At 45.8% G+C, this 24,955-nt stretch overlaps 1 protein-coding gene across 1 annotated transcript in view; it reads right to left on the bottom strand.

Annotated features, from left to right (window-relative positions):
- Dsg2 (desmoglein 2) overlaps positions 1-24,955 on the bottom strand; it is a 51,977-nt gene that overhangs the window by 15,970 nt on the left and 11,052 nt on the right. The window contains 11 exon segments of the mRNA NM_001427278.1: positions 699-926; positions 3,045-3,272; positions 3,556-3,698; positions 7,058-7,323; positions 9,594-9,779; positions 9,871-10,008; positions 12,410-12,576; positions 13,718-13,862; positions 13,959-14,120; positions 18,070-18,204; positions 19,850-19,885. Of these exon segments, the coding sequence (NP_001414207.1) occupies positions 699-926; positions 3,045-3,272; positions 3,556-3,698; positions 7,058-7,323; positions 9,594-9,779; positions 9,871-10,008; positions 12,410-12,576; positions 13,718-13,862; positions 13,959-14,120; positions 18,070-18,204; positions 19,850-19,885 (1,834 nt within the window).

Genomic DNA, 24,955 nt, shown 5'->3' with positions numbered 1-24,955 from the left:
AGTTCTGGGGTCACCGATGATCTGCACAGCATATCTGATTTTATGGAATTTGGAGGTTGAGCCCAGGCATGCCACATAAACAGGACCAATGGAGCCACACCCCCAGCTCCTAAGCACCATTGTTAAAAATCAATAGTAGTCAAATGTCATGGGCTGAGTGCCAGGTTAGACTTCGGGGAAGCTGGGAAGAGAGGGCGTGGAATTCCTGGGTAAAAGATGCACGCCCGAGTCGACGGTAAGTCAAGTCAGTCACAATCAAACAGAGCTGGTGGGCTGGAGGGCCCTGTAGACCTTTGCACTGAACTAGACACCTGTAAGTGTCTTTAATAGGCTTCTCCTCTTTGCGTGGAGATAGCCTGGGGTGTCTTGGAGGTGGTACTCTGCCCAAGTTCAAGTACAGTGCAACTACAGGGCAGAACGGAGGGCAGGCAGGACTAGCTGGACACAGCTTGTTAGCGTGAGGGCACACCGAGGTGCTTAGGAAAGGGTTGACCGCAGTGGGTTAGCAGAGGCAAGCCGAGCAGCCAAGAATGGGGACAGAGGAGACGCAATGAGTTGAGCGCGCGAATCACGCTTGGATTGGAATAAACGTTTGTAAAAACAACCTTATAAGCACACGGCGCACGGCTGTGGCAAGTCCTTTCTGAAGACCTAGTAAACTCGTCAAGGCACTGGGAATACAGGCTTTGAAGACTTACGCAGCAGAAGCAGGAGAGCCAGAATCATGAGGGCGATCGCGGCGGGGCCCAAACCGACGTAGTTGTCATACAGCGCAGCCACACAGCCACCGCCCTCCAGACACTCGCACACGGTGAGCTGGAGGACTTGCCTCTCCAGGCAGCTGAAACCCTGGCTGTCGGAGATGAGGAAGGGAATCTCACTTCTCCCAAGCTTCCGCTCGCTTGGCTGCAGCAGCACACTGGTACCTGCCAGAGAGGAGACGCAAGAGAATGGAAACGGGCGGCTGTTGAGGGAAGAGAAATGAATCCGTGGAAAGGGTCTTAACGCGGCCCAGGTGGAAGCTTTATTTCTCCCACCTCCTCCGGGCGCCCATTCTCTGTGTTCACCAAAAATGTGTCCACAGATTTCAAAAGTTTAACTAACAGAAGGTTGGGGTTGGACACAACTTTCATGATGATTCGATTAGCTATTGTGTGTGGTCTAACAAATGCTAGGAACTGCCACCACGTGACACGCTCCAGTCAGTGGGGATGCAACCATACACGAGATGTCATTTCTGTGAATAACATTTTCATTCGATGACACTTATATTACCAATTATTAAAAAAGAAGCTATCAAAGTAGTTTTTCAATGTAGCAGAAACTGATGTCACCCCCAGTTTTGATACTTTTCAGGATAAGCCTGTCTTATTTTTATCTTGGTCTTTTTATTTTTATCTTGGTCTTTTCTGTTTTTTTGATAATACCTTCTCTCTATACCTACTGTTTTGTTTCTTTTTGTGAAAAAGTTTGGTAATGGCATTTCATGTTATTTAAACGAGCATTGTAATACGGTGAGAGACACATGAAAAAAGACAAAGTAAGTAACAGATGTGAGCACCGGGAAGTTGAGGCAGGACAACAGCAGAGTTTGAGGCCAGCACAGGCAACAGAGCGAGATCCTGTCTCAAAAAACAAGCAAATAGAAACAACAACAACCCCCCCCCCCCAAAAAAAAACAATAAGGGAATTTTTGAAGTTGTATCTCGAAAGAAGAAAGAAAGTTACATTTGTTTATTTAGAGCAGACCTGGTTCTATCTGTGTTCCAGTGTCACAGTCAGTATGTGGAGGTTAGAGGCAGGTCCTGGGTGTGGAACTCACTAAGCAGGCTTGGCCGCAAGGACCTTTACCCACTGGGATGTCCTGCTCACATTATTTCTTTGAGACAGGACCTTGCTATAGAGAACAGGTTAGTCTGGAACTTGATGTGTAGTCAAGGCTAAGCTCAAAACAATCCTCTCGCCTCTGCCTCCCAGGATCTCACTAAAATTTTGAGAGCCATTTGTATATGTGTATTATGCAAAAAACAAACAAACAAACAAACACCGAACCGAAACAAATGACGTTAATAAATAATAGAAAAACCAAACGAAACCTTTTTGTGAATTATTTTAAGGTAAACAATAGAACAGTCGCTGATAACTGCATGGTAGGCCTTTCTGAAATGAACACTGCTTGCTAAAGAGTCTTCTGGGTAGAATTTTCTGCATTGGAGACTGTCCCAAGGACACCCAAAAGATCACACCAAGAAGAGGACTACGTGCAAGATACAGGCGTTTGACTGCACCTACGGCACCGGCTCAGACCCTTTGCCAGATCGTCTCTGCCACAAACTAGTTCTGTGCCTTTCAAGAAGTTGCTACACCCCAGTTAGGCCAGCATCCTAGCCCACCATCGGGAAATAGTGTTACTGAGCAAGGATTAAATGAGACAGTGTATGCAGAAGGCGTGATACCCAGTACATGCTCAGTAAATGTGATTTTAAACAGGACTGTTAGGAACACGCTTCACAACACATAACTGTTACACACGGCAAATCTCTAGTCTCTTCAGCTTGTTAAGACAGAAGCACTTGAAAAGATACTTGGAGAAAACCCAACCTCCCTTAAGACAAGCTAGATCGTTTTAAATATCCACAGGTCCACAGCGCTAAGATACAACTGTAGGTTTAGAGTTTAGACCCTCATTTTATTTCCCTCTTAAAGCCTACACTAGGGATGCATTGAAGCACGATTTGAGAGAAGACTCATGGTTTATATTACCATCATGACTACTATTTTTGATACAGGGTCTCACTGTGGAGCTTGGGGGATGGGGAGCTGGAACTTCTGATGTAGACTAACCTGGCCTTGAACTCACAGAGCTCTCATGGAGGGCTGTGTTCTTCCTCCCAGCACTGGGAATTCTTTCACAGTGTGCCCACTATGCCTGGACTAAAACTGTACTGAAAGTTATACTGGAAATACAATTTGGGAGAAGAAACGGCCTGTTGTAAACTCTTACTTATCAATCATGCTTACTGTCTAGATGTTGATGCACTTACTTTCTTGGTGCATGATTTTCCACTTCTGTGCCGTTCCGGGAGGCTGGTCAATGATGGAGAAGGTGAATGGCCCACTGTTCCGGGGTCCATCCAAGTCTTCCGCAGTGACGTTCACATACGGTGCATCCGCACAGACACTCCGTACTGAGTCCACCAGTACGGGACAGTTGTCATTGACGTCTTCAACATTGATAAGGATGGTGCCAGTGACGGTTTTTTGAGGGTGACCTTGAAAGCAAGCAGGAGAGAGTTCAGACTCTGAGTGCATCACCGACCATAGACACAGGTCAGTCCAGAAGCCAATCAGATAAAGAGTGGGTGCTAGGCATTGGGATAACCCCCACAGCTGGCTCTCAGGTTCCTATCAGTGCGAAGTCACAAAATAAGCAAAAATGGGCAGGCGCACTGACGAGATGAGCCCTTTATACACAGTCAGAACAAACACTTCTGGTGGCGGAAGTTAAAATCTAAATGCATTTAACCACGAAAACCATGTGCTTATTTGACTTACCTTTGGATATAGCGACAACCTTTACAGTGTAGGTGCCATTCTGGACGTGTCGAGATTCAAAGTCGGGAATCTTTACCAGCTTAATCTCTGAAGTTTCAGAGTCCACAGAGACCCAGTTGTCGGTGTCTTGCACTTTTACGTACCTGTTACAAAACAAACGCCAGGTTCACTTTTAGTTCTGGATACATTGGAGCTAACATCTGTACCTCTTGTAGAGTTAACTTTATCCCAGTACCCTGGGTTTGAATGTCACAAGGCAGGTGGGGTAGGCTTATGCTATATAGTCTACTGAGATATTGTCAGAATGTAAAAATTACAAAAAAAAAATTAGCGGTTGACTTAAATGGAAGGAATTGAAACATGGTATAGGGTTAGGAATGAAGACTCTCAAGAAGAAATGATTTAAAATGAAATCATTGAGCTCCTGAATCTTTTTTCTCTGAAATCAAGGAAAATCAAAGTGGAAAGCAGAGAGTAGATGCTCTTACCGGGTTTTCAGAATTATATACAGTGAATACTACTGCGCTTAACACATAAAAATACAAACACAAGCCCAACGCATGAGTGTCTTGGTTCAGCCAATCACATCGATAATTTATTTTCTACGAAGTAGCTATTTAAGCGCACAAGACCGGGTGTCTGACTTAGAGTGATATTTGTGCACAGTATTTGGGGGTAATCCAATTATATCCTTGAACTACATTTTAATGCCTCTCATTATTGTCTGTAGTAAATAATTATAGAGGGAAGCAAAAGTAGGACCAGGAGTTCAAGTTCATCCTTGGCTACGCAGTGAGTTCAAGGCCAGCCTGGGCTGATGATATCATCTTAATAAACAAACAATAAAACTAGAAAAAGCAAATGGTAACACACTTGGATTTTCACAAGTACTTTTGAATGTCAGGAATTCTAAAGTAGGTGTTGATCGTCTGCCCCATTTTCCCATTTTCATAGCTCTTATGTAATAAGGTCATCTAAGCAGTAAATCTACGTGTCCCAATGGATGCATTAGGTGACGTCACTCAAAGAGCTTTGCAACTAATCTGTTGTGGAACTCTGCTTCTAGGCTCACGCGGTGTCTCAAATACTGATAAATTACTGAGTGAATAATCAGTACGACACCACACTGACAACATTAAAAATATGGTTCTCGGGCTGGAGAGATGGCTCAGTGGTTAAGAGCACTGACTGCTCTTCCAGAGGTCCTGAGTTCAATTCCCAGCAACCACATGGTGGCTCACAACCATCTGTAATGAGATCCGATGCCCTCTTCTGGTGTATCTGAAAAATATGGTTCTCGGGGTTGGGGATTTAGCTCAGCGGTAGAGCGCTTGCCTAGCGAGCGCAAGACCCTGGGTTCGGTCCCCAGCTCCGAAAAAGAGAAAAAAAAATATGGTTCTCTTGCTGTCCTTATTAAGTTTTTAAAAAGGATTTTATTTTAATATTAAATTCTGTGTAAGTGTGCTTATGTGTGTGTGGATACATGCAGGTGGCCTCAGAGGCCAGAAGAGGGGGCCAGAACCTCTGGAACTGGAGCTATGGGGGATTGAGAGCCATGCAAGCAAGGTTCAGTTCCTCTACAAAAGAGCAAGGCTCTCTCCTGCTGAGCCGTCTCTCCTGATCTTCTTGAAGACTTCACTAGTTAAATGGTTAAATGATCTAACTAGCTCTGCCTCCCAGAACCCATGAAAATGCCCATGTGTGAGCCCTGGTCAAGGGTGCTCCCTTTCTAATGTTCCATAATGCATGCTAAAGAAAGGAAATAGGACTGCTTGGAGAAACAGCTTATCATCCTTCAAAGAACATGTACCATTTCGATGATAGTCACAGGCCCTGATAAAAATAGCAGCAAGATTTAAAAAAAAAAAAAAGTCAGGAAGCCATTTTCAATTGGGTCATTATTAGAACACACAAGCTTCTCAGTGAATGCAGAGAGAAAGCGCACAGAATAGCATCCTGGGGAGTCAGGTAGGGGCTGCCATGTTAGGTAGGTAGCGCCATGAAGGCTAAAAGTAGAGACCGCCCACCTGGGAAGAGCAGCGTGGCCTCCCGCAGGCAACATCAGTAAAGATGGTCACGAGGAGATTCCAGGCAACAGTGGGCGATGCTTATTTATATGAAATTGGGAAAGAGTTATCTATTCTATGACTGATAGGTTCCACTAATGGAGACACAGATGGGAATGGGAGCACACAGGTGGGGAGCTTTCTCTGCCTTTCCCTCTGCCACAGTGGGCCCTGGTTTTAGATGAGGTGTTTTATGGGGCGCCAGCACCCAGGGTCACAGGCATATGGACACATGAGCAAGAGAGTATCTCGGCCACAGAACAGAAAGTCCCCCAAAGCTGTGTTTCAGCAGCCGAATAACCCAACCCAAAGAACTACACAGATAGCAGGTTTACATGGAGCTCTCCCACAGTGAGACCCTAGAGCTAAGACAGAGATTTACAGTGTACACTGGCACTATAGGCGGGACACAATGAAATCCTTTTAGTACAGTGACAATATCCACTCAGTTCTTAACAAACCTTCTAAGTAATGGCTGCTGGGATCAATACACACCTAAGCCCTCTGGAAAGGTGGCTCAGTGGTTAAGAGTGCTCAGTGACCTAGGAGAGCACCCACAGGCTGGCCCCCAGCTGCCCTCAACTCTGTGAACTCATGTGGTGCACAGACATTCAGTCAAGTGCATACACAAAAAAGCTCACCCCTTCTTGAACTAAATAAAATGGCCTGAATAAAGATAGAAAATATACAACATGTATTTGCACATAAAATGACTTCTCTTATATTGGAACATATATTGAAACAGTGTTTAAAAAAATGTGTTTGTAAAGTGGCATTTGTAGCAAGACTTTCTCTTCACTCACTTATTTGAGACAGGGTCTCCCTGCGTAGCTCAGCTTGGCCAGGATCTCAGAATTCCTCTGCCTCAGCCCCTACAGTACTGGATTACAGGCAGGTGCTGGCATTCTTAGCACGAAGTTAATCTTATCTACTACTTCTTTACGCCCTAGTGTGCTGGGAACGAGGGGAGTTTCCCAGTTATTTTCTGAGATGGTTTTCAGTCTTCTCTACTAGAGCTGATTCAGAGGTGACCTCCACCTCCACCTCCTACCTCCACCTCCACATAGGGGCTGAGGGGCTGAGGGGCTGAGGGGCTGAGGGGCTGAGGGGCTGAGGGGCTGAGGGGCTGAGGGGCTGAGGGGCTGAGGGGCTGAGATGTTGAGGGACTGAGGGGCTGAGATGTTGAGGGACTGAGATGCTGAGGTGCTGAGGGGCTGAGGGGCTAAGCGATGGCTATCGGGATAAATGCCCTCCTCCTTCCTTCAGTGACAAGCTCAGTTTGGAGGAACTGATTTCTCAGATTTTTGGCAAAGTAATCCTGGGGTGTGAAGGAATGAGCTGCTTAGATTTCACTATGAGTTTTAAAATTAGGCATTTCAGAAAACAGGTATGTTAGATAATTAAAACCCGGAAATACACTCACAACCATATCTTACGTTACATCAGCTGCCTTTCCAGTGTCTTCATCGAAAACTTGAAATTTTCCAATCGACCGGCTGAGGCTGGATCGATCCATCGCCTCACTAGCTCGGAAGGTGACTGTGCTGCTCTTGAAATGAATGCCTTCGACCACGTTCTTGACCTTGACAGTGATGGGAATGGGCGTGGCCTTGTACTTGCTCACAACGGACTTGTGGAAAGCTGCTTTGTTCGTGACAAGGATGCTCAAGTCCAGCTTCTTCATTTCTTCATAGTCCAATTCCTGGAGATACAAAGCCAGAGTTAATACAGCGGAACCAGAGCACACACAAACACACAGACACGTGCATGCCCACACATACACACAACATAGAAACACAGACATACAGACACACACAGAGATAAAACACAAAGAGACACACAGAAGACAGATACACAGACACATACAAGACAAAGACACACACACACACACACAAACATACACACACAACATAGACACTCAGACATACAGACACACACAAGACATAGATACACAGACATACACAGTTAAAACACAGAGACAGACACACACAAGACATAAACAGACAGACACACACACACATACAACAGACACACAGACATACAGACACACACAAGACATAGATACACAGACAGACACACACATAGATAAAACAGAGACACACACACAGAAGACAGATATACAGACACACACAACATAGACAGACATAGACACAAGACACACACAAGACATAGATATACAGACAGACAGACACACACACAGATAAAACAGATGTACAGACACACACAAGGCAGACAGACAGAGACACACACACAGATAAAGCACAGAGAGAGACACACACACACAAGACATAGACAGACAGACAGACAGACACACTCGGACTTAAATAAGAACTCAGGGAGACACAGCTGCGCCAAGCAGTCCACTTCTACATTGAAGTAACTAACTGCAAATCCTGTTAATTTGGAAATTCACAGACATGAAGGATGTTTATGAGTTTCTCCTTCTCCTTCTCCTTCTTTTTCTTCTTCCTCTTCCTCTTCTTCCTCCTCCTCCTCCTTCATCATCATCACTATTGCTATTATTTTTCTCACTGTACTTTGATCAACTTTAACCCATCTCCCAACTCCTCCCAGAGGCAAGCCCATTTTCCTCTCACTCAACTCTGTTCTCCCTCTCACTCTCGCTCACAGAGAGCCCAGGTTTTGCTGTCTAGTTATTCTTGGCCACGAGGCCATGACACCTGGTCAATACACCAGGCATCACATGATTAAAGAAAGCTGACTTCTCATCTAGCAGCCATCAAATGCAGACGGCCCCTCAGTGAGGGGTGGGACTTTGTTCTGACCATTGCCCTTCCATTAGGGAATTTGCTTGGCTTCAGCATGTACAGGCCTTGCACATGCTGTCTCAGTCTCGGGGAGTTCACATGTGCAAAACACTTTCCTTGAGTCCCTGCCCACCTCGGGCCCCTCTAATTATTACTATTCTGGGGACAAAAACCTGAAGATCTTCCTTGGCCTGGAACTCACTCTGCCCATAGCACTGGCCTTGAACATTTCATTATATTTCCGCCTGTCCTCCTTACATGTCCAACAAGCAAGTACTTCAGTTTATTTTGGTAATTTGGTGATTGATGGGAGAGGCCCAGTCCAGGGTGGGTAGTGCCGTTCCTGGGCTGCTGGTCCTGTGTTCTATAAGAAAGCAGACTAAGCAAGCCATGGGGGAGCTGCCATGGGGGATGGGGGAAGGAGAGAGAAAGAGAGAGAGAGAGAAAGGGTACACAGGAAGAGGAGAAAGAGAAGGAGGAAGAGGAGGAAGAGAGCCACTCAGAAGAGCCCAAAATGTCTGGATTATCTAGGGAGGAGCCTCTGGTGGAAGGGGAGCCCAGCCACAGGGCTGGAAAGTTCATTGAGGTCGAGAGCAGGGTAAGTCAGGTAGGTACTGAGGGATGCTGGGAGAACCTAGAGGTCAGGTCTGCTTTGATGTGTAAAATACGGACCTCAGTCCTTTGTCTCTGTCAAACCAAACACCAGCCCCCAAGGTCCATCCCTTTACTTGGAAATTTCCACTTCTTCCTTCTAAAGCGGATTACTAAGGTCCAGCTCTCAAAATATTGAAGTTCAGCAATCAAAAGCCCACTTTGATTCAATTAACATGTCCAGTTAAAATTAAACACCCAACGTGGGAGAGCAGGTTACTTTCTTTCAAACTGCAGCCCTTAACGATACTTGCAAGTAAAATTTCGATTTTTCCCTGAAAGGCAAGTAATTGAGCTCTGGCCCATCAAGCCCCTGCTGCTGGAAGTGTGCTGTGTAAGGCTGTGTGACTGGGATCTGCGGTCCTGATCTGGCTCCGAACTGTAGCATGTCTGTTTTTCCATATGGCTGCACCAGAAAGGAGGTTTCTGATTCTGAGCAATGCCCGTACCGGTCGATATCCTTGCAAGGCCCCCATGAGAGCATGGAACTCAAAACATGTTAGTCTCTCCAATAGCCACAGACCCACGCTGGTGGTGGACACTCAGAACTCACCTTGACAAGGGTCACGATGCCTTCGTTAGTCTGTGTGTCAGTCTCGATGTGGAAATAGCCCCCTTCATTTCCTGATGCGAACGTAAAGTTTGCTAGCCAGTTATCCGAGCCCACTTCATCCGCGTCGGTCACTTTGATCCGCATGACTTCTACATTGACCTGGTTTTCTTCCACTACCCCCTCGTACTGCAGAGCACAAACACAGCTTTCATTAATGCAATAACGTATTTTTAGTTGAGAGTCAAGAGACAGTAAGGCTACAATAAAACGGAGTTACCGTTCCGTATTCCACCACAGGTATATTGTCATTGACATCCAAAATGCGAATCTGAACTTGGGCTTGTTGCACGGGTTTGTCTGTTATCTGCCCGTTACCGTCTCTCGCTTCCACTGTCAAGGAATAGCTGCTGTGTTCCTGAAGAACGAGAAGAAATGAGGAAGACCATCTGAGGCGGTCATTAACAGACCCGGAAGATGCTGTTCTGGTTTTGGTTCACTTATCTGTGAGAAATGGGCTGTGGTCTAGTCCATTCATAAGCGTCTTCTGTGGTCATCGACTACTGGTGAGGAGATGCTATTTATATCTACACACAGTCAGAGCTTTTACGGAGGGGCAGAAAAGGGGCAGGGAGATTTCCATAGCCCTCAACTACGTCACCAGGGATAGTCTTGGGAGATTTTCAAACGGAGGTGGACTGTGCGTGCTGCAGTTTGCTCTGCCCCAGAGGTGTGTGGCTGCTTCTGTTTTGCTCTTACACTTTTTAATCTGAGTTAAACGCTAAGTCAGGAAGACTTGGCTGGGGTCCAGACTAGAAACATGTCCGACAGATGCCCTGAGGAGTCGAAAATGCCACTCAGAAGCATTTAAAAAAAAAAAAATCTCAAACCAAAAATAGTGTACCCTTTTCTGGAGGAGGAGGAAGGAGGGACAGAGGTTCCTGGTTGTCCTTAGATGTATGAGAAAACATAAGAACCACTGCACAGCCCAGCCCAGCCCAGCCCAGCCCAGCCCAGCCCAGCCCAGCCCAGCCCAGCATAGCACAGAACAGCCCAGCCCAGCCCAGCCCAGCCCAGTATAGCACAGCATAGCATAACACAGAACAGCCCAGCCCAGCCCAGCCCACCCCAGTATAGCACAGCACAGCATAGCACAGCATAGCATAACACAGAACAGCCCAGCCCAGCCCAGCCCAGCCCAGCCCGAAGCAAGCCAGTAGAAAAAGCAACCTTTTTCATATATGTGGCCTCCTGGTTAGGGCTACATTGAGTGTGCCTGGGGTTTAAGGGACTCAGCAGCCACATTAGTGAGGGAGGGTCCCGTGTGGGATGGAGAGAGCTGTGTCTCTGAAGCTCTTGGCTGGACAGTCACTAAATCCTTTGAGCCTCAGTCTCCTTAAGTGTAAGATGGGAATAAGCTGGATTTGCCTCACAGGGATTCAGTGTGGATGACCTTGCTTAGAAGATCCTCCAGGTAAGTACCCCATGAGTGACAGCCATGGCTATCAGCTCAATGGCCACACTTGAGGCAGCAGCTTGCTCAAAGGAATACTTTCCCACTCCAGTTTGATGTGAGAGAGCATGCCACAGAAGTTAGTCCCTGGTCAGATTCTTAAACCTCGCAAAGACCTGAATAGGAACGTTGGCCGAGGTCCTTCCCGTTCGAGCATCTGGTTCCGAAACATGTCACAGCACGGCTGCTTAAGATTTACATCTGACAGCACTGCCGTGTCCTCAGGATCCCCAACATTTTACCTTGTATGCTGTAAAAATTCTGTGTGTGTGGCACTTAAAGCCTACCTATTTCCGCTTTGATTAAAACATTAGAATTAAGGGTTGAGGAGATGACTCAGTGGCTAGGAGTACTGGAAGCTTCCTCAGAGGACCCAGGCTTGGTTCCCAGCACCCACAGAGCATTCACAGCTGTCTTGTAACTGCTGTCCCAGGGGTCTAACACCCTCTTCTGACCCCCGCAGGCACCAGGCGGGTATGTGGTGCCAGACAAAAGCAAAACACTAATATGCATAAAGGCAAAAAATTTTTTTTGAAATCAAAATAAAATGTTTGAGAGAATAATCTTTCTATGAAACTACTCAAATTCTTAATTTTCTTTTTTTTAAAAAAAGATTTAAAACAAGACTTTTCTCTATTACGAACTTTTTTTTTTTTTTTTTTTTTGTTCTTTTTTTTTTTTCGGAGCTGGGGACCGAACCCAGGGCCTTGCGCTTCCTAGGTAAGCGCTCTACCACTGAGCTAAATCCCCAGCTATTACGAACTTTTTAATTCTCCTTTCTGCTTTTGAGACTAAGTCTTACTATGCAGCCCTGGCCTCGAGCTCATGGAGATCCAGCAGCCTCTGCCTCCAGAGTGCTGGGATTAACAGTCTGCGCTGTCAGGCCAGGTGTTTATTTTGAAACTGAGTTTCACTGCGTAGCTAAGGGTAACCTGGAACTGCCTACATAGAACAGGCTGCCCTTGAGCCTGTGGAGAGCTTCCTGCGTCTGTCTTCCGACTGCTAGGCCCTGCTCCATGTCTGAGTCATAAGGCAATTGTAGTCCTCATGTCAGGTTTCCCAACCTCGAGCTAGTCGCATTTCAATATGAACACAGTGCACGTCAATTTGGAAGGCTCGCATTCCAAGACAGCATACGTTGCTAGTAACTGCCATATCGGCAGCACGTCCCTACACAATAACTCTTATTGTTGAGTTATTCCGTGAGTGAGGAATACAGGGCTAATTAAAATGAGAACATACAAATCGAGGGAGTGGAGAAACTAGGGAGGGCAAGACACGAGGGTGACAGGTGACATTAACTTACCTCTCTGTCCAAAGCAAAGCTGGTTGTGTAGATCTCCCCCGTGTCTTTATTTAGGTAGAACACAGGAGTGTTTGCAGGCTCCTGAGAGACAATTCTGTAGGAGATTTTAGAGTTCAGGGTCTGAGGATCGTCTGCATCCGTCGCGGTGATTTTCATCACTAGTGTATCTGTCATGAGGAACGAGGCATCGGAGGTTAAGTACTCCTACAGATCACTTCCTCTTTTATTTATTCTTCTAGCTGCTTCCTGCAAGGAGCTGAGGTTCTTATCAGAATTTCACTATACCACTGTCAAAATAGAGATGTCAGGGGCTGAGGGCACTTGTCGCCAAGTCTGCTGAACTGAGATCGATCCTTGGGGTCACACGACGGTCCGTGAGAACTGAACCCCACAGGCGTGTTCTCTGGCTTCCAAGCACGGAAATAAGAGGGGGAAAATAAAATAGGAATAAATAAAAAATTGCTATATTAGGGCCACTCGTTTGATCTAATAGCCAAGACTGAGAACCACTAGATGCTTATTCAGATGCAAACAAATTAGGAGAAGCACAACTATTCTTTTTTTATTATGATCAAAGAGAAATCTCTCTTTCGGGTCTTAGAGTATTTCATTGAACAATGATGTCAGCATGCAGTAAAAATAATATAAATCAGAGGTCAATGACACCCCACAGTAGCCCAAAACCAGAAGGCTGTTTGATTTTGCTCATAGAATTTTAGTGGAACACAGCCCTGGCCACTTTGCGTAGTGTCTACAGCCAACTTCCCCTTATAGAGCAGGCGTCGTTGCTATGGAGACCATAACACAACAGTGTGCCAGTCTAGCATCTCTTCGAAAGATCACGATTCCTAAGGTCTTATACATTTACAGTAAATGTACAAGGAGTAAGGGGTTCATTAATATTATACTTCCGGGGAGTAATATTCAACTTTTACTAAAAGAATTTTGTGTTCTATATATGGAGAATAAATGATCTGGTCGTATATCCCAACAGCCAAAAAAGGAAAGAAAAGAAATATATTTTGGTCTGGAGAGATGGCTTAGTGGTCAAGAGCACTGGCTGCTCTTGCAGAGGACTCAGGATTGGTTTTTAGCATCCATGGATCAAGTGGTGGCTTACAAGTGCCTATAACTAGTTTCAGAGGATCCGATGCCCTCCCTCTTCCGGCCTCGCCTGCCCCTGGATGCAAGCGGTGCACGCATGGACGAGAGCGCACATGCCAACACACAGAGCTAAAGGAAGAAATGCACGCGTGGACAAGAGCACACATGCCAACACACAGAGCTAAGGAAGAAATGCACTCTTACGTGCTGCACTCAGTTCCTCAATGGACCCAACAAAGACCTCCTGTGTGAACACTGGCTCATTGTCATTGATGTCCAGAACTTTGATGCGGAGTTCTAAGGGCTTCTCCAGGTTGTTTCCTCTGGAGTCCAAGGCATAGCCTGTCAGCTGAATTATGACATGAACATTAGCAGATTTGCTATAGTAAATCAATTGCTATGTAATTGTTTTATAACCACAAAAGGTATAATTATTCCTTCTTACCAGGAAAAATGGCGTTTCTTCCCGGTCAAGAATACTGGTGATGTTCAGGTCTCCTGTGTTCCTATCAAACACGAATATACCGAAGGGTGGCTCTGTAATTCCCTTCCCAGTGTACTTGTAGGTGATCTTTATTCCCCTTTCTTCTGCAAGGTCAGAGTGTATCTAACAAAAAAGAACAGAAAAATGCCTCAAGTTAAACCTTTACGATTTATATGAAAACACTTAATGACAATGTCCTTTTGAAGGAGTTGTGGAACGGACAGGTGACCTGGTGCCATGGAACCAAGTTCTAATTGTGTCTCAGTGCACACAAGGGTATTGTAGTGGCTAGGTGCTCAGCCTTCCTGGGTCTCAGTTTCCCTTCCCTTCCCTTCCCTTCCCTTCCCTTCCCTTCCCTTCCCTTCCCTTCCCTTCCCTTCCCTTCCCTTCCCTTCCCTTCCCTTGCCTTGCCTTGCCTTGCCTTGCCTTTCCCTTGCCCTTTTTCTTCCCTTCCCTTTCCTCCTTTCTCTTCTTCTTCTTCTTCTTCCTCTCTCTCTCTCTCTCTCTCTCTCTCTCTCTCTCTCTCTCTCTCTCTCTCTTTCACTTTATATCCTGCTCACAGCTTCCAATAATCTACTCTCCTCCCAGTCCCACACTCACAAATCCCCTCCCCTGCCCTTGGCTACCACCCCACCCTTGGACATCAAGTTGTAGCAGGATTAAGTGCATCCTCCTCTACTGGGGGGAGGGGGCCTCAGTTTTCTTATCTGTGAAATGGAGAACAGAACAGTGCTTACCTTTTAGGACTATTGTGGAATTAAGATACAGTTGGGCTATGTCTTGGAAGGGAAGTAGATTTTTTTCCTTTGGTGTACTAGGGCAGAAACCAGGGACTTATGCTTGCCAGTGGAGAGCTCTTACTGAGCTACAGTCACTGGAAGTTGGTATTATGAGATAGGATTTCACATAGTTCAGGCTAGCCTCCAACTTTCTATGTAGCCGAGGATGACCCGAACTCCTGATCTTCCTGCATTTATCTCCCAAAAGATGGGAGTACATTTTAAATTTAAATACATACAGTAACTTAAGAATCAAAAATAACTTTCATAAATCCAGCCAACTGCCCAGAAGATATTAACACAGAATCTTCCCAGATACGGCTGAATACAGATAGGTACTTTTTCTGCAGGGGACAAACACTTGAGCGAATCAATTTTTGTCTCTAACCGCTGGGTCCCCTCCAGTCAGCCTCTTTATTCTCCATAAGCGATCTTCTTATTCCTACCCACGTTCGCATTAATTGTATTTCCCTGTGTGCCTCCCCAGGCTTCCTCATCTCTGTCATCTGCTGTCACACATCACTGAGGACGTCAATCTCTACCTGCCCATCCAGTCTCCATATTGAAACCTTGGCATTAATACACATTCTTCCGACGGTTTCCCAGTCTACGCTGGGGGCGTCTGCTGGGAGAGTATTACTTTTAGAGGGAGAGTTTGGAAAGTGGGATAATTTCCTGAGATATTTTGCCTTCTGAGGGAAGTAATTTTAAAGGTGTATTTTATGCAGTGGGATGTGGGTGGGCAAGTTTATGCATGGAAGTGCTCAGGCTTGCAGAGGCCAGGGCGAGGGGTCAGGTCTCCTGGAGCTGTAGTTACAGGCAGTTGTGAGCCACATGAGGCTCTGGGAACCAAACTCAGGCCCTCTTCAAGAGCAGCCTGAACTCTTCCTCAACTGGGCCACCTCTCCAGCACCTTACTTTTTGTGAAAATTTTACTTTTAACACCTTGCGTGATTAAGATGAATAACAGCAAACGCCGGTTCAACTCTTAGGTGTCAGTTTATGAAACCTATTGAAAGGGCGATGACTGAGGTAGCCAAGCCAAGACAGCGGCAAGCAAAGTCCAAACGAAACAGCCCCGTTGCCTGTACACACGCTGCACTGTGAAGCCACAGGGAAAGTCTGGATTTTAGAAGGTTTTCCATTAACAGTGTGGTTGGGGCTGGAGAGCCGGCTCAGTGGTTAAGAGCACTGGCTCCTCTTGCAGAGGACCTGGGTTTGGTTCCTCGCACTTATATGGTGGTTCACAAGTGTCTGTAACTCCAGACTCAGGGGATCCAAGGCCCTCTTCTAGCTTCCGTGGGCACTGAATGCATGTGGTAAACACATTCATGTGGGAAAACACAAATACACATAAAATAAAAGTGAAAAATACTGGTTATGTTAAAAAAATTAGTATGACACAGTACTAGAAAAGGGGAACTATTTTCCTTGATTCTACAGCTGCATTTCTCTTATAGAAGCCCTTCACATATATGATTGAAAAGTTGATGATGATGGACCTTGGATGCAGGTGAGTAGACATTTACATGATGTTTACTGAGTAGCCAGCCCATGTACATGCAGGGCACAGGCAGGACAGAGAGCCCTAAGGACAAAGCCTCATGTGGAACTTCTATACTAATGAGGGAGGCAGACAGCAAGCTAGCGGTGTCTGGCCAATGTCCGGCAGTCAAATATGCTGTAAGCCAAAACCACACAGGATGAAAGGTCAGAGAGAAAAGGGACTGAGGTGGAGAGAGGACGTGATACTCGAGCAGAGATGTGATGATGTCATGTATCAAAATCCCCATGGGGAACCGACTCCGGGAGGAGGGGACAGTGAGTGCCCAAGGCAGCGGAGTGAACTGTGGCCAGTTCACTGTGTGTGCAGTGAAACAGGGGGTAGGTCTCCAGGAAGAGAGAGGCCAAGGCCAGCAGTCCCATGGGCTCCCACAGACCATGTTGGGGGTGATTTGTCTTTTCTGAACTTTGCGCTTACTAATTCCAGAGAAAAGGCTTCGTGTGGGCGAGAACTTGGCAAGAGTGAAACCAGGAAGACCAGGTGAGAGGCAGAGATGGACGTTGGCAGCGGGACTGAGGAGACGTGAATGGTTTGTGCTGTATTTCAGGGTAAACTGATAGTAACTGCTGTGGACAGGAGCAGGGTCCACAAGGCCCATGCTTCCTGAGGAGCTCAGGAATGTTTGTGGTAGCTGGAGGAGATGGTGTCCTCTTCTGTGCAGTCACTGGGGACAATGTAGGAAGAAAGGAAAAGGAAGGGGGAGCCAGCGGGTGGCGGGGAGGGTCATAACAAGCATCACAAATACGTTAAAGCTGTTAGAATATAAAGGACGTTCAGCAGGATGGCTCTGCAGGTAAAGGCACTTGCTGCCAAGCCTGGTGACAACCTGGGTTCAGTCCCCGGGACACACATGGCAGAGGAAGACACTCTCACGGTTGTCCTCCGACCGCCACATGAGTGTGACACTTCCCCACTAAACCAACATGAAAACAGTCAATAAACACAGTAGAAAGAAAGAAAGAAAGAAATCCTAGGCCTGCTCTTCTCAACCTCCCTAATGCTGCGACCCCTTAACACAGTTCCTCATGTCATGGTGACCCCAACCAGAAAATTATTTCACTGCTAATTCACAACTCTAATTTTGTTATGCTTATAAATGATGTAAATATCTGTGTTTGGTCTTAGGCTGCGCCCATGTAAGGGTCATTCAATGACCGCACACCACTGACCTAGACGGAGTTACAGTGCTAGTCACATATTCATATTCATAAAGAAGAGCTTTGAGTAGACCAACAAGAGGGCTTGCAGACCTAGGTTTGCACGGCTGACCTCACTTTGGGATTCAGAGTACTCATGCAGGTTTTCCGCCATGAACTTTATTTGAAAATTGGAGTCCTCTTGGGGGGGGAAAGAGAGCTGTGAATCACTAGTTCTAGAAGACAGGCATACAGCGCTGTCCCAAGCCAAGAAGGACGTATGTCATAGTCACACTTCCTCAGACATCAGACCCCAGTCTGCTTGCTTTTAGTGATATTACCTTCTTTTGAGTATTGTAAGGTTTATTTATTAGACTAAGATTGACCCAATATCAGATTCCTCAAGTTGTAGCTGAATCAGATCCTAAAATCGTATGTTAAAAGGTAACTTCCGGTCATTTTCAAAAACATCTTGAATATTTTAGAACCCGCTATGTACATCACCTGATTGGAAAGTGGACCTCGTAATTTTCATACGCCACAGCCTTAACCACCCATCCAACACATACACCATATTGCTCTGTAGCCAGTACCTTGGCGATTGGGTTCTTTTTGGAAAGGTCTTCTCCCTCCCGAAGAGCCACCGGGGCAGTGATCCAGGCTCTCTTTTGACGAACCAAGTGAGTGCGCTTAGTGAACAGTCTGTCTTCACCTCTCGTGCTGAAGACCTGTTAAGAGAATTACCTTTTGTTATCACACACCCCAAAGCTTTGGTGAGGCATTCTGTAACTTCCTAAACTTAAAAATAGTGCACGTGTTAAGGTATTAGTTAAAATAAACACGATTAAAAATAGCGCAAGACAACATTTCAAAACTTTAAAATATTTAAATTTTATTTTATGTGCATTACTACAGGGGTGTCAGATCTCCTGGAATGCGAATTACAAATGGTTGTGAGCTCCAGGTGGGTGCTGGGACCTGAACCTGGGTCCTCTGGAAGAGCGGCCAGTACTATTAACCACTGAGTCCGTCTCTTTGGCCTCCCAGGTTTCAAAGGTTTTTTAAGTTTTACTTTCACAAAGGAAATGTATGTGTTCTACTAAACTCCCCATGCACATGAGAAATGGCCTCCCAGCTGTTAATGTGGCAGAGTTTGCTCTCCACAGTTAGAACAGATTTCCAAAGTGAATGGTAAGGTCCCAGGGAGTGATGCTATTAGAAGGTGACCTTGTTGGAGTAGGTGTGTCACTGTGTGTGTGTGTGGCCTTTAAGACCCTCATCCTAGCCGTCTGGAAGTCAGTCGTCCACAAGCACCTTCAGAGGAAGATGTAGAACTCTCAACTCCTCCTGCACCATGCCTGTCTAGAAGCTGCTGTGCCCCCCCACCTTGATGATGATGGACTGAACCTCTGAACCTGTCAGCCAGCCCCAATTAAATGTTGCCCTTTGTAAGAGTTGTCTTGGTCATGGTGTCTGTTCACAGCAGTAAAACTCTAACTAAGACAGTGAGGCTGACAAACACCCTAATCTCTCACAGGTTAGAGACAATACCAGTCACGGACTTTCCTTTCTCACTAGCTGACAACTGAGATTCACTTTCTGTGATGACTTTTGGATTAAAAATACAGACCTGCAGGTTTTAGGACTTACTCTTTAGAAACCACTGATATAAATTAGATCCTTCCAGGCAAGATTGTACATGCTGTGATCCCAGAAATGTCTCTGTGCTGGCTGGTTCCTCTACCCTCCTACCTGTATTGTTGCACTAAGTAAGTATGTTTTATTATAAGTTATTTATGCTGTCATTCACTTTTCTCAGAATGTGACTGTAATTTAAAACATTTTTTTCAATTACAAATTTTCATCCACTATATTCTAATCATGTTTTCCCCTCCCTCCTCTCCTCCCAGATCCTCCCCGCTTCCTCCCCTCTTAACTTCATGCTTGCTCTCTGTCTCTGTCTCTTTCTTTCTCTGACTTACTCTCACAGTAAGAAACAGATGAGATCATTTAAAACTTAAGCTATAAGTCTGGAGAATGGCCCAGGGAAAACCTTCCACGATCTCCAAGATATGGATATGAGCTCACTATGCTGACCAGGCTGGCCTCCAACTGACAGAGAGACCCACCTGCCACTGCCTCCTGAGTGATAAGACCAAAGGAATGTGTGTGCCAAGCCTGGCAAGGCAGCAATTGATTGATTTATAAATAAAATATGTACTGAACATCGTTTGATGCGTGTTCCTCTGTGCTTGTTTGAATGGGAAGGTCCAGGTTTAAGGGAGTGTAGATTTCCAATCTAGTAAAACATAGCAAGTCCATCTACCACAAAACTAGAGCACTGGGTCCCCCAGATCCTCCTTAGCACCTTACCTCTAAGTGAAGTCCATCTCCAAAGTCCAAGCAGACCTATAAAATAAAATTATAGACATTAAAAATAAGAGTAACTACCATTAGGCTTTGGAGTTGTAATGCTCTCCCCTGACTTCCAAAAACCAGATTCAGAGGGCAGACTCTACCTCCTTCTTTGGTCCACAAAGTCTCCTTCAGAGAATAGTATATATTGGATGGCATATATATGCATATGAATATATATGAATTTGTATACACACACACTGATACACACACACACAAACACCGATACACAGACACACAGAAACACACAGACTCTTTCTCTCTCTCTCTCTCTCTCTCACACACACACACACACACACACACACACACACGGATATATGGGAGGGTATGCATGTGACACAGGACGCAGAGCCTGAGAGTTTTTGCACCATGTGAGAACTGGGGATTGATCTCAGGTTGTCAGACTCGGTAGCAAGTGCCTTTACCTGCTGAACCGCCTTGCTGCCCTGAGAACACCTAGTATTTTAACAAACAAAGTACGTCTGGGAATGTGGCTCAGGGGTAAAGGGATGTGCTGTGCAAACCTGACTACTTTGAAGCCGTGTGCTGTAACGCTAGCACTCCTACAGGGTCAGGGAATCGCCCAGAAGCTGGGTGCTGGCCTGTCACGGTAAGACAGTAAGAGAAACTGCCTCAACAAGTGAGGACTGACGCCCCAGATTTGTCCTGACACTCACATGCAAAGCGAATAAACAAAAATTAAAAATGAAATCGTTTGCCTCTTGACACCTTAGACCTCCTCCATTTTCTCCTCACCCTGTGGCTTTATCTCGTGCTTACAGGGACCTTTCCTCAGGGCTGTGCAAATGTGTGCTCCATTCGGACTACAAACTACGGTCACTGTAGCTGGGTCTCTCTCTCTGTGCCCCCACCATTGGCATCTCGAACTCGCAAACCCGGGAGTCATGCTGACTTCTGGACAGCATATGACACACTGGGCATGAGTCACACTGGACTGTGATGTCATGTGTTGTCTGAGACTATCTTCAGTCCTCCTTCCGCTTTTCCCAGGCAAGACGAGTCCTGAGGACTTTTTAATGTAACCACCAGTACTTTGCTTTGTTTGCCACTCTTGCTGCCTCACGCTCCTCACCTCTGAGAATCCCCGCCATTCGGCTAATCCTCCGTCATCGTTTCTAAGGCTAATACAGCACGCTCATTCTGTGTGCCCTGGATAACCACACAGACTCGCGTTGTCCTCATCCCAGAAGATGCACCTTCTCTGTGCCTGCTAACGCTGAGGCATCCCTCTACCACTAAGTGCAGACTGGAAGTGGTTTGCGTGGATGTCTCCACTTTTCCATTATGTATGAATTCACTGGAGTGAGTCCTCAGCCTGAATTTCTGCAGCCTTATATGCCATTTCCACATTAGGAAACACAGGTCCACGGAGTCCATGCGAAGTGGTAGTCAAGCTTTCCGTGAAGGTTTATGCTGACAGCCTCCATATTGCCTTGGAGGCTTCCTTGAGGATACTCTTTCTATGCACACTTAGCCCTCCCACCCACTTTTCTTCCTTCTTGCGTCATCTAAAAGACATTCAAGGTTGGTTGACATTGCAGCATCTGGGCAGATCAAAAGCGATGGTTGTTTGATGAGATGTTTGCCATGAGTCTGGCATCTGAACACTTGGTCCACAGCTCGTGGCTGTTTGGTCAGGACTAGGAGGTGTGGCCTTGGTGGCGGAAGACTGTCAGGGATGGGGAATAGGGGGTTGGGACTCGGACTTTGACATTTAGAAAGATCGATGCTGTTTTGCGATAGCTCTCTGAGCCTCCTGAGTGAGGTTCGCGATGTGAGTTGTGAATGGAGCTGTTCTAGTTGCCTGCCACCTGTAACCCGCACCCTGTCCATGGATTCCAACCTCGAGTCTCAAGTAAAGTCTCTTCTATAACTTGCCTGGGTTATGATGTCTTTGCATAGAGAAAAGTTAACTTACAGCAGCCTTAGACGGTTATCTACTGTCAATTTTGCAGCTAGATACATTATTTCTTACTTTTTAAAATATCACTTTAAGCAAGATGTGCTCCAAAATCTTATATTCTCAGTAACACGGTGGCCATGTTGAAATGTTTCGCTGTTAGGAATTTTGTATAGGAAAGACTACTGCCTGCATCCAAGATGGCTCAGAGTCACATCAGCCTGTGCAGTCTCAAATTGGTACTTCCTTTTGCCTCCTATCAATCAATCTCTCTTTGATAGTTACATGGGCAGTTTACCATTTCCATTTAAAAAATATTCATTTTTATTTGTGTGTATGTGTGTGTGTATGTGTGTGTGTGTATGTGTGTGTGGGTATGTGTGTGTATGTGTATGTGTATGTGTGTGTGTGTGGATATGTGTGTGTATGTGTGTGTGTATATGTGTGTATGTGTGTGTATGTGTATATGTGTGTGTGTATGTGTGTGTGTGTGTGTGTGTGTGTGTGCGTGCTGGAGTGCAGAGGCCTGGAGGCCAGAAGAAGGGATCAGAGTCCCTTGGAGTTGGAGTTACAGGTAGCGCTGGAAACTGAACCCAGATTCTCTGCAAAAGCAGCAAGTACTCTTCCCCTCTTGGGTCATCTCTTCAGTCTCCCATTTTTATTCGTGACTAGAATCTTACTGGCCCTAGTGAAGAGGCATAATTACATGTTACTCTCACTATATTATTCAGACCAAGTTGCATATATTTTACTTGATAAAAGGAGGTGATTTATTACCCAACTCATCTTGTGAGCATTTTTAGGGACTTACTGAAATTTATTTCCTAGATGATTGCTTAGAAAAACAGATTAGGAAAAAATGGAAGAATGGAACTCAAGTGAGCTGCAGCCAAGATGGGAGTAACCGAGACGGAGACAACTCCAAGTGTCTTTGCTGGGATAGAAACTCTGGGTTCACCTGTGAGCAGTCACGGGAGCTAAAAAGTGTACTTTGAGTCAGACTGCAACCCTAAGGAGGAGATTCTGGAGGCCTTGGCTGAAGCACTCAATCTGACAAAAGGACAGAGGATTTGGTTCTTCAATAAAAGGCAAGAGAAGAAGCTCAAGCAGTTGTCTAAGGACCACAGATGAAAGCTGAAGTCTATGTACAAGTCAAGGAACCAAGGGTTCAGGCAGAAGTTCACGTCGAGTTCTTCCAAAAGAATTAGTGTAAACGAGCTCTTGTACAAGAATTGGGAAATGTTCAGTTACCCCTCAACACCAAGAGGGACCACAGGCAGAACCCTGAGGAGAACTCCCCAAATGACCCTGGACTCCCCGAAGCTTCGGAAGCCAAAGAGAGGGCATGCTGCAGGGTTTCTGCCTCCCAGCAAAGGCTCTTTTTGTTAACGTTTTTTCAACTTCCTTCTTGAGGTAGGGGGCTGTTGGGTTTTATGTCTGTCAGTGGTACATTAATAATAAACCTAGCTATTCCCAAGGATCGGGGGAAAAATACAGATCAGATGCAAACAAGACATACCCAAGTATGGGAACAGACATCTCATGGGAGATCAGCCATGACTCACTTTTCTTAGAAGGAATTGATGACAGATAATGTCACATGTAATGCCTGGATGAAAAGTTAGCCTCTATGTATTTGGCTAAAATAAGGTTTTTAGATGAACCAGAAAAGTCTTTCAAGAGCTTCCTCACTCCAATAAGTTTAAACGTTTCTACTGTTGGATCTTGTGTGTCATGTAAAAATTGGTCTTCCTGGTAAGGAGCGAAAAACCGAAACCAATCAACCAGAACAAAAGGTGTAGCAGCAGGGAAGGGTACAGAGCACTGAAAGAATGCAAACAGTGTACTGGTTGTTCTCAGGCTCGGTAACCTTAGAACAGGTTTCCTGTTTGAGGCTAGTTTGACGAATGTCACCAGAGGACTCTGGAGGACTGGGTTTAGCTGGCTGACCGCTCCTCCTGGCTGACAGGTTCTCTGAAATCTTGCTCCACAGCAGGTGACCTTGAATTTCCTTCTGTGGGCCTACAGTTCCACGGTGAGTTGACCCACGACCTTCAACATGTCAGACTAGTATCTCTACTGAATACAGAGGGATAGGAAGGTCTCAAACGCGGTCTCATGACTGCATGACCATGTACAATACTTCCATTGTAGTAGAGGTGTCTACAGAGTGGGCGGCGGCATCTCGACGGAAGAGCTTTGGGTTCCACATAGGGCTGATCTAGTATGGCAGGTTGTTTCTTACGTTCAGATCCTCTTTGTGGTGGCTAACATTGTCAAGCTGACAGGACCTACCCCCTAGGAGACAAACCTCTGGGGATGTCTGTGCGTTTCGAGACTGGGTAACTAGGGTGGGAGAATCTACCCTCATTTGAGCGGCAGCGTTTCATTTGCTGTGGTCCCTGACTGAATAAAAGGAGAACGGACATGAGATCCATCATCACCCTCCTGCCTCCTGCCTGCAAATGCAACATCACGGCCAGCAACCTCACCCTCCCGCCACCGGAACTTCCCACTGTGGGGTTGTGACTCTCAGAGTCAACCTTCTGTTCTTCTAGGAGTGTGTGTGTGTGTGTGTGTGTGTGTGTGTGTGTGTGTACTGTTAGCAATGGGAAAAGTAATTCCTATTAACTTACGAGACCATTCTAGAACACTCTCACTCCACCTGTCTAACAATGAAAAATGCTCCAAAATCTTTTGTTTCTCCTTTGGGCTACATAGAAGGCCAGATCGGGCATCAGACTGAGGCTCCTTGGCTCTGCTCACATCCACTCATAAAATGGGTTCAACTTCGGATGACTTAACAGGTGAGTAAGATGAGGGTCACTGAGGGCACATGTCCCGATTTCCTGTCTGTGTCTACAGAGCTGGAGATCTGGCTCCTGGATCGATCTGAAGAAGATTTGGGAGGGTTTCTCTGGTCAGAGTCTTACGTGACTGGCAGAGTTGGGGACTTGGCGATGTCAAGAGCCCCATGGTTTTGAAGCATTTCTCTGATTATTCTGACATGGACCAGATTTATGCTGGAATTTAACATGCCGTACAGTCTTCTTGAGCTATTTTTTATGGAGGGAGGTTAGTCTTTGTATTTCTTACTTTATGGGTAAATGTTACAACTTAGTTAAAAAATCCCAACTTCAGAC

This window comes from Rattus norvegicus, chromosome 18, assembly GCF_021556685.1.
Source record: "Rattus norvegicus strain SHRSP/BbbUtx chromosome 18, alternate assembly SHRSP_T2T, whole genome shotgun sequence".
NCBI classification, from domain to species: domain Eukaryota; kingdom Metazoa; phylum Chordata; class Mammalia; order Rodentia; family Muridae; genus Rattus; species Rattus norvegicus.
This window is presented reverse-complemented; position numbering and strand designations above follow the sequence as displayed.